We start from the raw sequence: 12594 nt of genomic DNA, 5'->3' as shown, positions 1-12594 counted from the left end.
TGGCAGAGCAAGACTGGCAAGCAGGTAAGATCCCACCTCCCTGAGGACCCACGGGCAACAGGCTTCGCTCCAGGAGATTTCTACTCGAAAAGGGACACCAGGATTTGTTCTGTTGCCCTGGATTCAGCTCACCTATATTTTCCTGGCTCTCATGTATTTAGGAGCATTTTTCCCTAGGCTCCCTTAACAGCTTGAGAGGAGGACTAGCTGCTCCCAGGGCACAGGTCTTCTTGAAGGAGATGTCCGTGATAACTTAGACAAAGTGCTTGCTGAAAGAGCCTTTCTCTCTATATTGATTATAAAGACAGACTCAGAGGAGCCAGGCAGAGCTGTCTGCATGAAGAAAACTTGGCTTTTATGTAGAATATGGGCATAGAATAGGTGTACRTAATGAGAGTGCCACAGCAAAGAGCACTGAGGGTTATTAATTTTAATTTCCCTGAATTAAATTTTGAACTCAAAGGAAGCTACCAAGACATCCTGTAGKAAGTGGATTCTAAGTATCAACAAAACTGAATGGTCACAAGTGCCTTGTGAGTGGCTGCAGACTGTTTTGTGTTAGAAGAGAGAGATCAACATTAGTGACGACTGCTTATAAGAGCAGATGCGGAGCAATGTATCTCTCACTTTGCACAGACAAACAGCTGCCTTCATTCAGGCACGGTTTCTTTGTGTTTGCTGAGCACCCAGTGAGATATAYTCATGTCTTCATGTTCTTCTGATTGATTTTCAGGTTGTTTTGTGTGCTCGGAAGAACCATCCCCATGCATGTGATGCTTGTGCTGCTGGGCCTCGCTGCCCTCCTGGGTAAGTTTGGCATCTCCCTCCTCTTCACTGAGCCCCTAAGCCAAAGCAAGTTCCCCAGACATCTCCTCACCTCCCTGCCCCAAAATCTAACCCATATGCTGAAGAAGAGGCTTGGCTCAATACCAAATTGACTGTGTTGGATGAGGGAATCCTCAGCTCCTCCTGCGAGTCACGCCGGGGTGGGCACAGGTTGGGTCTCCTGCCCTGGCACAAAGAGGTGACTCCACACCTGCGTCCCCAGCGCGTCCTCCCCACGCACAGCAGCAGCTCTGGCCTCCCCTGGGCTTTACTCGCAGCTGCCAGAGCTCCCAGCTGCCCACATCTTTCTGGTTGACTTTCTCAGGTACGTCCCAGGGCCGGACCAACTGCTACGGTGACGTGAGCAGGATTGACACCACTGGGGCTTCATGCAAAACGGCGAAACCAGAGGGACTGAACTACTGCGGTGGGTGTCACCTTTCTGGCTCGCAGCTCCATTTCACAGTAGGCAGAGCAGTCCAAAGTGCTTTTAAGGTTTCAAAATGCTGAGCACTTCATAATATCCCTATAGGCTATTATTTACTTCCTTTAGAAGCAAAGCATATGCAGTTTAGGTGTAATTCTATCTATTTAATTCTATCTGTTTTAGAATAATTACACTAGGGCTGATTTCGACTTTGGGAGGTGACAGACAAATTCTGAGTCACGAAAATTATTWAGGAAATACTTTTTATTTGAATTGCAGGAGTTGCTGCTTCAAAAAAGATTGCTGAAGTGGACCTATCGACTATGAATAGATATAAAGCTCTTATTAAGAAAGTTGGCCAAAAACTGTGCATCGAACCAGCTGTGATCGCTGGCATTATCTCTCGAGAATCTCATGCTGGGAAAGCACTGAGGAACGGCTGGGGTGACAATGGAAATGGCTTTGGTCTAATGCAGGTATTTGCTGATACCCCAGTAAAATCAGATAAACAAAAATCTTGTAAAGAAAAGCAAATTTCTTAAATATATCATCCATTACTGCAGGAAAATGACATTTTGCTCTGCATTTCTAGGTGGATAAAAGATCGCACAGACCTGTGGGAGAATGGAATGGAGAAAGACATCTTACACAGGGCACAGAAATTCTTATCTCAATGATCAATAAAATAAAGAAGAAGTTTCCACGCTGGACAAAGGAGCAACAGCTGAAAGGTAGCATACACACTATAGATTTTGTCCAGAAGCAAAGAAAAACTTTAGGATGAGAACATACTGAATTATTTTCTGTGTTCCTTAATAACAACASTTCTGGCAAATGCTCACTCAGCTTGTCACCAGTGGTGATGGCTGTCTGCTTTTTTATTTCACAGGCAAAAAGACAAGCTTCATCTATTCTGTGTTGTTTCTAGCTTTCCTTGGCGTTCTGTCTCAATTCTTTCTGAATACTGYGCAGGAAGTATTTACATACCTGAAATCTACTCTATATTATAGCTGAGCTTTCCTTACCTGACCATGAGAAAACTACAACCATTCCAGTTAATAGTTCTGCAGTTTACTTGAATGGAGCCAGCAGTTCACTCCGTATGGCACAAGAGACAGAGATGAAGTGTTTGCAGAATGAACATGCTTCCAGGGAATGGCAGAACCCTGCTGGGCAACGTGGCAAATCTGCCTGCCTCTTAGCAGGTTGCACATTGCAGCCAGTGTCACCCCGCTGGACGGCTGCGCCTGCCAGCACGAGCTCGATCCGCAGCCAGCTCACAAATCTCTGCCTTTCAACACAGCATATGGGGTAGCATAAACAGCAGCAGCTCTAAGATGAAACACATGCAATGTATGATTCTGTTTTAACTGCTTTTTTAAGAGCAGTAATTTTAAAGGATCAATAAAAAGTTACAAGGATGCTGGAACTTATATTATGCTGTGAATAAATTTGGTGCAAATGGAGGGGTTGTGCTAATGTAAATAAACAAGCCCCCAGTACCATTCTGACATTTTGCTGTATTCAGGCATAAATATAAGCTGTTTGCAGAGCCTCAGTTAAGTGAGGGAGGCTCTGATAATGGTACCTTTCCCTCTCCCCCTTCAAAAGTAAGTGAAAACTTTCAAATCATGTAAAAGCAGGAAAAGCAGGACACAAGGACACATCAGGCTGCAATTTTCAGTGCTGCTATATATATATATATTTGAATCTTTATGACTCCTTCTGTTTCATTTCAGGTGGGATTTCTGCCTACAATGCTGGTTCTGGGAATGTCCGAAGCTATGAAAGGATGGACATTGGAACTACCCATGATGACTACGCCAACGATGTGGTTGCTCGAGCCCAGTTTTATAAGCTACATGGATACTAGACTTGGGAATCTTCTTGACAGAGCAGGTTCTTTACCACTACTTACCTAACACCCCTGAGGAAGACAAAGTGCAAGGGAAGAAGATGCTTCTGCCAGTCCTGCATGTAGCCATATATTCTGCAAATCCATATCGATACAAATTTACAGGAATGATTTACATGAATAAGAACTTGCAGATTAAAGTCCCAAGTTTTTAAAACAGTATTCAGTAAAACACTGACCATGTAGTTCCTTTAAAAATGATATATTTTAGATTTTACAAAAAAAAAAAAAGCAGAATGTTATAATATTTTATGCTATCTCTGTATTTCTCCGAGTTATAAGGACTATTTTGTTATGCTATTGATAATTTGTTGGCTTCCAAATCTTTAAACACATCTATGTCAAAATCTGTCATTCTCTCAAGAAATCAGAAAGAGAAAAGTAGTTTTTTGGAGACTGAACTTGGATTTCTATACTCATATTTTCTTCTGTGTTAGTAAAGTTGGAAGGACAATGCTAATTTTAGGTAGATAAACAATCTGAGAAAGAAACAGGATGAAATATATACTTCTGCTTCAGAAAAACCTTTCCTTTTTTTCCCTCTGCTGTCAAAGTCTTTACACTCCTGCTGTGTAAGAGTGATACTCAATAAAATATCAGTGTGTGTTTGGCATACTTGCTGCTCCTAATACTTCTAGACCTGAAAATGAACTTTTTTTTTTTTTTTTCAGAGTCTGGGGTGTAGAAGGTGGAAAGRCAAGGAAAAGAGAGGGGTAGATACCAGAAAGTGTGAATAACTGTCATTTTCCAGGACCATAGGAACAGCTGGTTTTGATCTACCAGCAAGCAATGCAGGCTGTGGCTTTTCTACTAGCATCAACTTGTTTGGGAGGGAATAATCTTTATTCTTGATGTGGATTTTTTTCACAGAGTGGAAAAAACTATGTCAAAAAATAGTAAAAAATTGCAGTCTGCAAGAGTCTAAAAAGAGCACGAAAATGTAATCCAAGGCCATTAGCAGTGCACCGAGTTATGGTTCACATGGAGAAGAGTGAGACATAGAGACCCTGCTGCAGACATCCAGCATGGAATTACAGAGAGTAAATAATGCTTGGCCAACTCTTTACCTTTGGTGCTGAGATGATTGGCCTTATGGAAGAGACGGAGCAGTGGATACTGTATGTCTTCACCAAGGAAAGTCTCTGACACAGTCTCCCATAGTATCTTTATGACCAGATTGTACAGACATGGACTGAAGAGGCAGACAATAAAGTGGGTGTAGAATTGACTGGACTAATGGGCTCAGAGAACCATCATAAAGTCCATCTGGTGGCCAGTGACTAGTGGAATTCCACTGGAGATAGTCCTGTTTAGTATCTTCATGAACACTCATGAAGTCTTCATGAACATACATGAACTGTATCCAGTTTGGGCTCCCTAGATAAAGAGGGATGTAAATAGGCTGAAGCAAATTCAAGGGAGGCCACAAGGTTGGTTGGGTGCTGGAGAACAGGATATATGGGAGGAAGCTGAGGGACCTGGGCCGTTAGACCTRGAGACAAAGTGGCCTTGACAGGACATTATTGCCAGGACCCAGACTGCACCAACAGGTTCTGCAACCTCTATCCATTCTCCTAGCGGTCTGGCTGCCTGGTTCAAAGTAGACAGTCASGAGGGGGAAAGGAGCAAAAATGGTGAAGGAGCAGGTACACACACATAAATATAGAAATACAGCCCAATTTGGGGCTTTCATTTTAAGCAGAAATATACTTCAGTTTTGCTAATGATAAGGAGAAAGGCTTCTATTGTACTTCATGAGGTCATGAACCAGGCTTCCAAGATACTTGAGAAGTTATCTGAAGTCTTTACTCAGTTTTGTAAGATCTAAGTCTTGCAGAAACGAACTTATTGCAACAGGCACCAACATTGTGCAAYTTATGTAAGATTCCACTATCAGTCCTATTAGTACTCTCCAGTGGGTCCTTAATGCCTGTTGATATGAGAAGGAGAACTTCTGCAAAAACTATGGTGAGGGGGCRGGGATCAAAATACTGAAATTTATGTTTCAGCTAGTTCCCTTTTACAGCCACCACTTCCTTCCTTTGGCACTTTGTTGGATTGACGTTATAGGAATCTATCCGTCTTTTTATTGTTTAAATATTAAGGTATAAAGTCAAGCTTTGCTATGCTGGTGTAGCATATAACTTATAAACTTATCAATTTATAATTTATTAGCTTATAAAGTTAGTTCCTTAAAGATAAACTGTTACTTGAGGAAATAATTATTCATGTATCATGAATAGTAAAGTTTACTGAAGGAACTATACTACCTAAAAAATACATGGGAAAAAGGAGAATGGTTCTACCTGGTTCAAGAAAATTTAATCTCATGTGCATACTGAGAGAGYTAGGATTATGYCATGTGTACTTTTAAAACAAGAAGGCAGCAGTGAGACRTTTCAAGGGTAACTCGCTCAGAATATTTATCATAAGTAGACTGTTGTGATTCTTCATGAAATACAAAAAGGGCTTAAGATTTTTATGTTGCTTTATCATTGTTTTGTATTAAAATGGTCATGCTTGACCTCCTTTACCTTCCGTGTCTTTCTCTTTTACTGAGAGGATTTCTGTTAAACTTATTTCAAGACACTAAATAGYAGGTTACTAGAGTAGAAAAGAGACTTGTCTTTTTAATTAGGGAGAATTCATTAATGCAGTTCTGACCTTCTCATTCAGTGTCTCCGTTTCACTGGTTCTCTGGTCATCAGAAACTCTGCYGAGCTAGGAAGGACTCACACTTCTAAAAAAAAACACAAGCAAATATTGAACTAGTAGAAAATCAAGCCCAGCTTTATGATTAAAGATCAGCTGAATATCCAACAGTTAAACAGAGTTTCAAAATAGCCAAATCCTTGCAGCATGATGCTTAAAACAGCATGTTATTCAGTACTTCTTCCTCTGTTTCGTCTTTAATTGGAAATGCTTCAGCACCTCCGKCCTGGGCTGTGTGATATAGGATTAACTTTCTTTTCAGAGGGAAACAGGGCCATGGCTTACCATGGGGAATTTGGACGGGGAGTCTGGAACATAAGCAGTTATTTGGGCACGTCCAAGGCTGCCCCAAGCTGAGACAGTGCCTGCTCCATTCGGACATACCGGCAAGCGCAGCTTAGGGATTGCTGCCTCAGGGACCAGCAAGGGCCCGACACCTCTGCTGCAAAGAGCCCTGACAGAAGTTGCAGCTGGTCTTCTGACTTGGCAGCCGGGCTAAAGACTTCAGCCTGTGGCAGCCCTCCCAGCGCATCTGTGTGGGAACCTGCTTCGTGCCACATGCGTCCTCTCTTGGACACTGCAACACGGCTCTGCCATCACCTCCCAGTCAACCCAACACAAGGTTGGYAAGGGCAACTTTTCCCAGGTCCTGTGAGGTAATGTGTGTCATTAAGACTCTAACATCCATACAGGACTCCAAGAAACACGTGAGGAGAACCAGCTGCCTTGGTCACTGGGGCACAGAAGCAGCAAACCAGAAGATCCCTTAGTGCTGTCTCTTGGCAGCGCTGGAGCTGCAGCACAGGCCATTTGGAGATTACTGCTATACAGCATACCAGTATATGGTACTGGTATACTTTGAACTTTTAGCACTTGTCAGCATTTCTTTATTTCACTTCTGCATGAACATTTCTGCTCCACACTCATTCCTGTCAGAGGTCCTTCCTTGGGTTGCAATTTTCTCTAAATTTGTTTGCAATCTTGAGCACTTGCTGGGTTCCCGAGTTCCCCCATGCAAGGGGCTGCTGTGGCTTTTTGCAGACAGCTCTTGATGTGAAGTATTAACAGTGTTGGAGAAAATGCTAGACTGAATCTTTCCGCGATACAGCATGGGACAAATCCCCTGGCAYAGGGCTGCTCAGAGGAAGGAAGGGCATTTCACCCTCATAACGTTCACAGAATTACACAGAATCAGAGAGGGGTTGAGGTTGGAAGGGACCTCTAGAGATCATCTAGTCCAACCCTCTGCTCCAGCAGGGACACCCAGAGCRCGGGGCACAGGGCGSCATCCAGGTGGGTTTGGAGACCTCSAGAGAAGGAGACTCCACAACCTCCCTGGGCAGCCTGTGCCAGGGCTCTGTCATCCTCACAGGAAAGAAGCTCTTCCTCACATGGAGATGGAGCTGCCTGTGCTTCAATCTGTGCCCATGTTCACCGTGGGGAGATGGCTGCCGTGTGGGCGGGCAGTGACAGGCAGCCCTGCGTGTTCAGCGTGCAGGGGATCTCAGTGGGGACGCTCCATAGTCTCTGCAAAAGCCAGCTCCTCGCGCCTGCAGCTCGGCACCGCCACACAGCCGAGCTCRGCTCCCCGCTCTCGGTGCTCCTTTGCTTCCTGCAGCTGGTGGGGGTGGCCAGTCCACGGAACGCTTCCCGTTCCGCGTAAAACCAGCAGYGCGTGGGAAGTGCCGGGACCAGACGCTGCCAGCAGCTAAAGCGCCGCTCGCCCCCTCGGGAAGCGCCCCAAGGAGCGGGACAGGCGCAGTCCCGCAGGCATGTCAGGTCCGTGGCCTCCGTGTGCTCCCGGCACCGCATCCCGGCACCAGGCCCGCCTCCCACTACGCGCTGGGCTGAGCAGCCTGGCTCCCTTTGCTCCCTGCCCTGCAGCACCCGCTCCGGCAGCACAAACCCATAACCGCGAGCCTGCCGAGTCGCCATCAGCCAAATGATAAGCATTTATGGGAGGTTTCTGCTTGATTTCTCCCTGATGCTAGTAGCTAGGGAAAAGCCAGCCAGAGCCAGTGACTGCRGTAGGATTTGGGCACCAATAGTATATTTTTTATTTTGTGAATTATTTTCTCCGCACCACTGAGATGTGCCCCCTGCAGAAGCAGCCACTGAGTCTGCCCTGCTTGCACGGGCACCCATCAGCATCAGCCATGGATCTGAAAGAAATATTACTGCACACTGCTCTGGTCTGGCATTTCATCCCGAATGCTGCTTTTTAGGCCCTTCTGGATGCTACGGGGACATAACGAAGGTTGACACCACYGGAGCCTCCAAAGAAACGGCAGCACAGGAAGGCCTGACCTATGGAGGTRAGTACGGATCCGTGTGCTCACCTGCCTCACAGCCACACACGGGCTCCTGCCTGCTACAGGGACAAGTATCTGAGTGTCACTCATTGCCAAGCAAGCAGATATTTCCACAACAAAAAATCCCATCCCAGGTCTGTAGGATGACAAGTTGCCTTGGGGAGGTTCTAAGGAACACTCAAGTACGCGGCAGAGAAAGCACAAGGCCTGAGGGATATTCACTCCTTGTCATCCAGCTGGTTTTCTCTCTACCTCAGAAGGGCTTCCCTCAAGCTCTAAATTTCTAAATATATAAATCTAAATATATATAAATATAAATCTAAATATATATAAATATAAATCTAAATATAAATATCTTCTGGAATGGATCCATCCAGTCCTGGATTTAAAAAAGTAAAAGGCAAAGCCTTCTCCAAGCCTGTAGACTGAGGAACTGCCCTCTGTCCACCTTTTTTCTTAGTTGCATAATGACTTCTACTCACCCTTTGGCAAAATCAGCCAAATCTATTTTTGCTTCTCTCCAAACAGATTCTAAAGGATCCAAAACGCCAGCTCCAACCTTATAACTATTAGGACAATTTGTCTGTAAATTGTCTCCAATTTGTAGAGAATTTGCAGTTTTTAAAAACTAAAGTCATGCACGCTGTGTTGCAGGAGTTCCCGCTTCGGAGAAGATCGCTGAAAGAGATTTGAAGAATATGGAGAAATATCAACCCAAGATTACAAGAGCTGGCCAAAGCYTCGGCGTGGATCCTGCAGTGATTGCTGGTGTTATCTCTCGAGAGTCGCATGCAGGGACGGTGCTGAAGGACGGCTGGGGAGACCACGGAAATGCATTTGGCTTAATGCAGGTACAGTTGCTACTCTTAGAAACTTCATTCTTTTGAAGCAGAAGGTTAGAGGAGTAACAGGGGCCTAAACTGATCAAAACATCAGGTTCAGCTGAGYGAAAATGTGCGTCTCTTCTGAGGCAGGAAGTACAGAGTGGGGATTTRGCAAGGGAGCATCACAACCTGCCCTGTTCTTCATCTCAACCTCTCACCCCATTTAAAACCTGGAATTACGGCTGGTTATAGTCAGTTAAATCACTTAGGAACAGCAGGAGGAGCCTGGCATACTCCCCTTCTGAGGAAAGGCAGTWCAGCACTGAGAGAGATGGAAAGAAAAGGTAGAGGAGAGGAAATGCCACACAAAGCACCATGCTGCCAGATGTTCAGCTTCTCATAAATTAAAGTGCTTTGTGAAATACAAGAAGCCTTGACAGCTTTATGCCCTGGCAGCCCAGAAGGCTGCAATGTCTGCCCAAAAGGTTTCTTTCCTTTCCCCAGCATTCCTCAGACAGCTATTTGCTAGGATAAAATTGGCACTAGCCCAACTGTCAGCACAAGGGGAAAGATCCCAGATAAAATTAGGACGTGAACAGGCTGCACAAACCTATCGTGCTGCTTATTTCCCAGAGCTCTCTTGGGAATGAAGAGATTAATTGCTCCTATTCCATACTTTAGAGAATAAATCTTGTTTCCAAAAGCTTTTCCTAACTAAGAGATGAAAGGTCAAAATAAAAACAAGCCATTTGCACACAATGAAGGTCTCTGGATAATAACGGAGGTTTTGGTGCCTTGATATTCCTGTCCAACTTCCAGGTTGATAAACGTTTCCATAAGACTGTTGGGTCATGGGACAGCGAAGAGCATATTACACAAGGCACGACGATCTTGTGTGGGATGATAAAGGAAATCCAGAAGAAATTCCCCACATGGACAAAGGAGCAGCAGCTCAAAGGTAAAGAAAGAGTTTTCTCAGCTTTAAAATGGCAGCTTTAAAACACTTCATGCACATAAAAGTTAAGCATRATAATTCTGTAAACCTGAGCAGTTTAGAAAGCTAATCACATCCCAGTCTCCCTATTAATTTTACTGCCTGAACATAACACTATTTCATGATATTCACACTGAAATGTGAAACAGGGCAATGAGATGTGATTAGCTTTCCAAGAGGCTTTTGTAAAACTTGGCAAACATCTTTCACCTGTAGAAAGTAACAATTTTTTTTCCTTCTTCTTCTTTCCTACTTATTTTCTCCATGTCTATATGTATCTGTAAGACCAGTTATCCTGGCACTTCCACCAAAAGGATGTATTAATTCCTGAACTGTACAGTCCTCACTGATAGAGATATTATTTCCTTGAGCACCAAGCACAGCTGTTACGGTTGGGGCCCTGTAGCCCAACTACAGCACAGACAAATGTGATATTCCTGGTGCAGTTAGATATAAAGGAATATACACTAAAGGATACAGTGGTACTACCTACATGAGCAGAACACCAGCAAGGGCACAACGATTGCCAAGCCTGAATTTAAAAAAAGAAAATTGTGATTTTCTTTGCAATGTTAAAGCACTAATGGAACACCTTGGGGACAAAAAGAGCTGGAAATGCTAAAGTTGTGGCCAAAAATAGTTGGGAAAAAAAAAAGAACTATAAAATAAAGGAATGCACTTAAGCTGTGAATTTTGTTGGGTCTTATTTACTGGAGCATTCTCTTCTTTATGTATCTGTTTGTTTCGCTTTCATTTCAGGTGGGATTTCAGCCTATAATGCAGGGGTTAAGAATGTCCAGAGCTACGACAGAATGGATATTGGCACCACAAAGAACGACTACGCCAACGATGTGGTCGCAAGAGCCCAATATTTTAAGAGAAATGGATACTGAGAAAGATACCTGAGTACTGATTAGATTTGACTCGCTGCTCAGATACTTTGCTTCCAATTAAAAATACCCTGGCTTGTCCCTAAAGGATATAGAGATGAGGGGAGAGAATGAAGCCAACAACAAGCACAAGCTTTCAGTGATTTTCTCAGCTGAGACTAACAAATCACTTTAAAAGAWAGTATTGCTGATAACTCTTATTGTTTATCACTTATTTTTCATCTTGCTTTGAGAGAAAATTCAAGCAGACCTATCATTTGCATTTTTGGTATCTCAAGCAGGAGACAAATACTCCAAAAAAATAGTCATAACCTTGCTTGACAAGAGCTGTCTTGGATGCTGTGTGTAAAAATTGTGAACATAGTCACCCACTAAGCCTGTACTTTCCATTTTGGTAGTGTTGAAGTAGGCAATTATCTGCAACAAATATTATAGGAGTTTACCAAAAAGAGCTTATCATTTTATATCATCATAGACTTGAAGAATAAACACTCTTGACTCCGTAATGTGGCCTTAAAGTAGCTGTTAGAATTCTGTGTCAGGAGAGAAAATACTAAATTACCATTAAAAAAAAAAAAAAAAAAGAAAATACTTCATTTTTTTGCCAGATGCAAACAACCTGTCAAACTCAAGCTGTTGTAATGAATGCTTTTACTAAAGATATACATATTCATGTAGATTCAAGAGCTAGGATAAGAATATATAGTCCATTACATTTAAAAATCACAAGATGTTTCTAAAATCTGATGCCAGTTCATGCAAAATAAAACTTATTTTAATATTTTAAAGAATCTGGGGAGACACACTGGGATCCCTTTGGCCAAATGAGCCAATTCAAGCCAGAGGGAAGAAAAGTAGGTAGTTTAGAGTAGCCAAAGAAACAAAACCAAAACAACAAATAAAAGCTTATCACTAATGGCTAAAGGAAAAATAAGAAGGAGCAGAGCTTTTGCTATAGGGTGCCTTCTGTATCATTACTACTACTATTCTGTACCTGTCAATTAAAAATAACCTGATTCTATAACTACTTGTATGAAYCCGCTTGTGCCACCGTATTAATTACCAAGTCTGCAACAATAAGTGAACCTGCAAMAGCAGTAGCACAGAAAGAGACTTGATCTTTTATTCTGTCTCCTTCCAGATACTGCACAAAGCTTTTATCTGAATGCAGCACATGTGTGAACACACAAAAGGAGCCRCTGCAAAGACAGAGCCCGGAGCGTGCCGGGAGGGGAGAGACMGCGGCCTGTGTGGAAGCAAGAGGTTCAGGCTGGATACAGGGAAACTTTTGCTCCATGTGGTAGATGAGCAGCAGGCAGGTTACAAAGAGGCTGAGCAGTTTCCATCCATGGAAGTTTTGAAAACCTGCCTAGACAGACCTTGAGCAACCTGGTCAGACCTTAGAGCTGGCCCGGCTTTGAACAGGATGTTGCACTAAAGACCTTCTGAGGTGCCTTCCAATGTGGCTTATTGTGTGATGTTACATCATGGAGTATCTGGAATGCTGTGTCCAGTTCTGGGCTGCCCAGGACAAGAGGGATGTGGAGCTGCTGGAGAGAGTCCAGCGCAGGGCTACCAGGATGATCAGGGGCCTGGAACATCTGCCCTRTGAGCAAAGGCTGAGAGAGCTGGGCCTGTTCAGCCTGGAGAGAGAAGGCTGAGGGGGGACCTGATCAGCGTGTATAAATACCTCAA

At 43.6% G+C, this 12594-nt stretch overlaps 2 protein-coding genes across 2 annotated transcripts; both read left to right on the top strand.

Annotated features, from left to right (window-relative positions):
- Positions 1-740: 740 nt before the first annotated feature.
- Positions 741-3150, top strand: LOC112944244 (lysozyme g). Its single transcript, XM_026035641.1, has 5 exons — positions 741-807; positions 1151-1252; positions 1532-1728; positions 1845-1983; positions 2992-3150. Exons 1-5 carry the CDS (start codon positions 765-767, stop codon positions 3123-3125), a joined length of 615 nt encoding a protein of 204 aa, XP_025891426.1. The 5' UTR covers positions 741-764; the 3' UTR covers positions 3126-3150.
- A 4501-nt stretch (positions 3151-7651) lies between these two features.
- On the top strand, positions 7652-11534 carry LOC112944248 (lysozyme g-like). Its single transcript, XM_026035645.1, has 5 exons — positions 7652-7658; positions 8105-8194; positions 8846-9042; positions 9835-9973; positions 10769-11534. The coding sequence occupies exons 1-5, from the start codon at positions 7652-7654 to the stop codon at positions 10900-10902; spliced, it is 567 nt and encodes a 188-aa protein (XP_025891430.1). The 3' UTR covers positions 10903-11534.
- Positions 11535-12594: the final 1060 nt, after the last annotated feature.

This window comes from Nothoprocta perdicaria, unplaced genomic scaffold, assembly GCF_003342845.1.
Source record: "Nothoprocta perdicaria isolate Ctin4 unplaced genomic scaffold, notPer1 scaffold_163, whole genome shotgun sequence".
NCBI classification, from domain to species: Eukaryota; Metazoa; Chordata; class Aves; order Tinamiformes; family Tinamidae; genus Nothoprocta; species Nothoprocta perdicaria.
The sequence above is the reverse complement of the archived record's forward strand: the minus strand, read 5'-3'. Positions and strand labels throughout refer to the sequence as shown.

Coding starts and splice junctions, on each gene's coding strand:
- LOC112944244 (XM_026035641.1), top strand. CDS start 765: ATGCATGTGATGCTTGTGCTGCTGGGCCTCGCTGCCCTCCTGG. Junction 1,253..1,531: donor AGAGGGACTGAACTACTGCG/GTGGGTGTCACC, acceptor TTTGAATTGCAG/GAGTTGCTGCTTCAAAAAAG. Junction 1,729..1,844: donor ATGGCTTTGGTCTAATGCAG/GTATTTGCTGAT, acceptor CTGCATTTCTAG/GTGGATAAAAGATCGCACAG.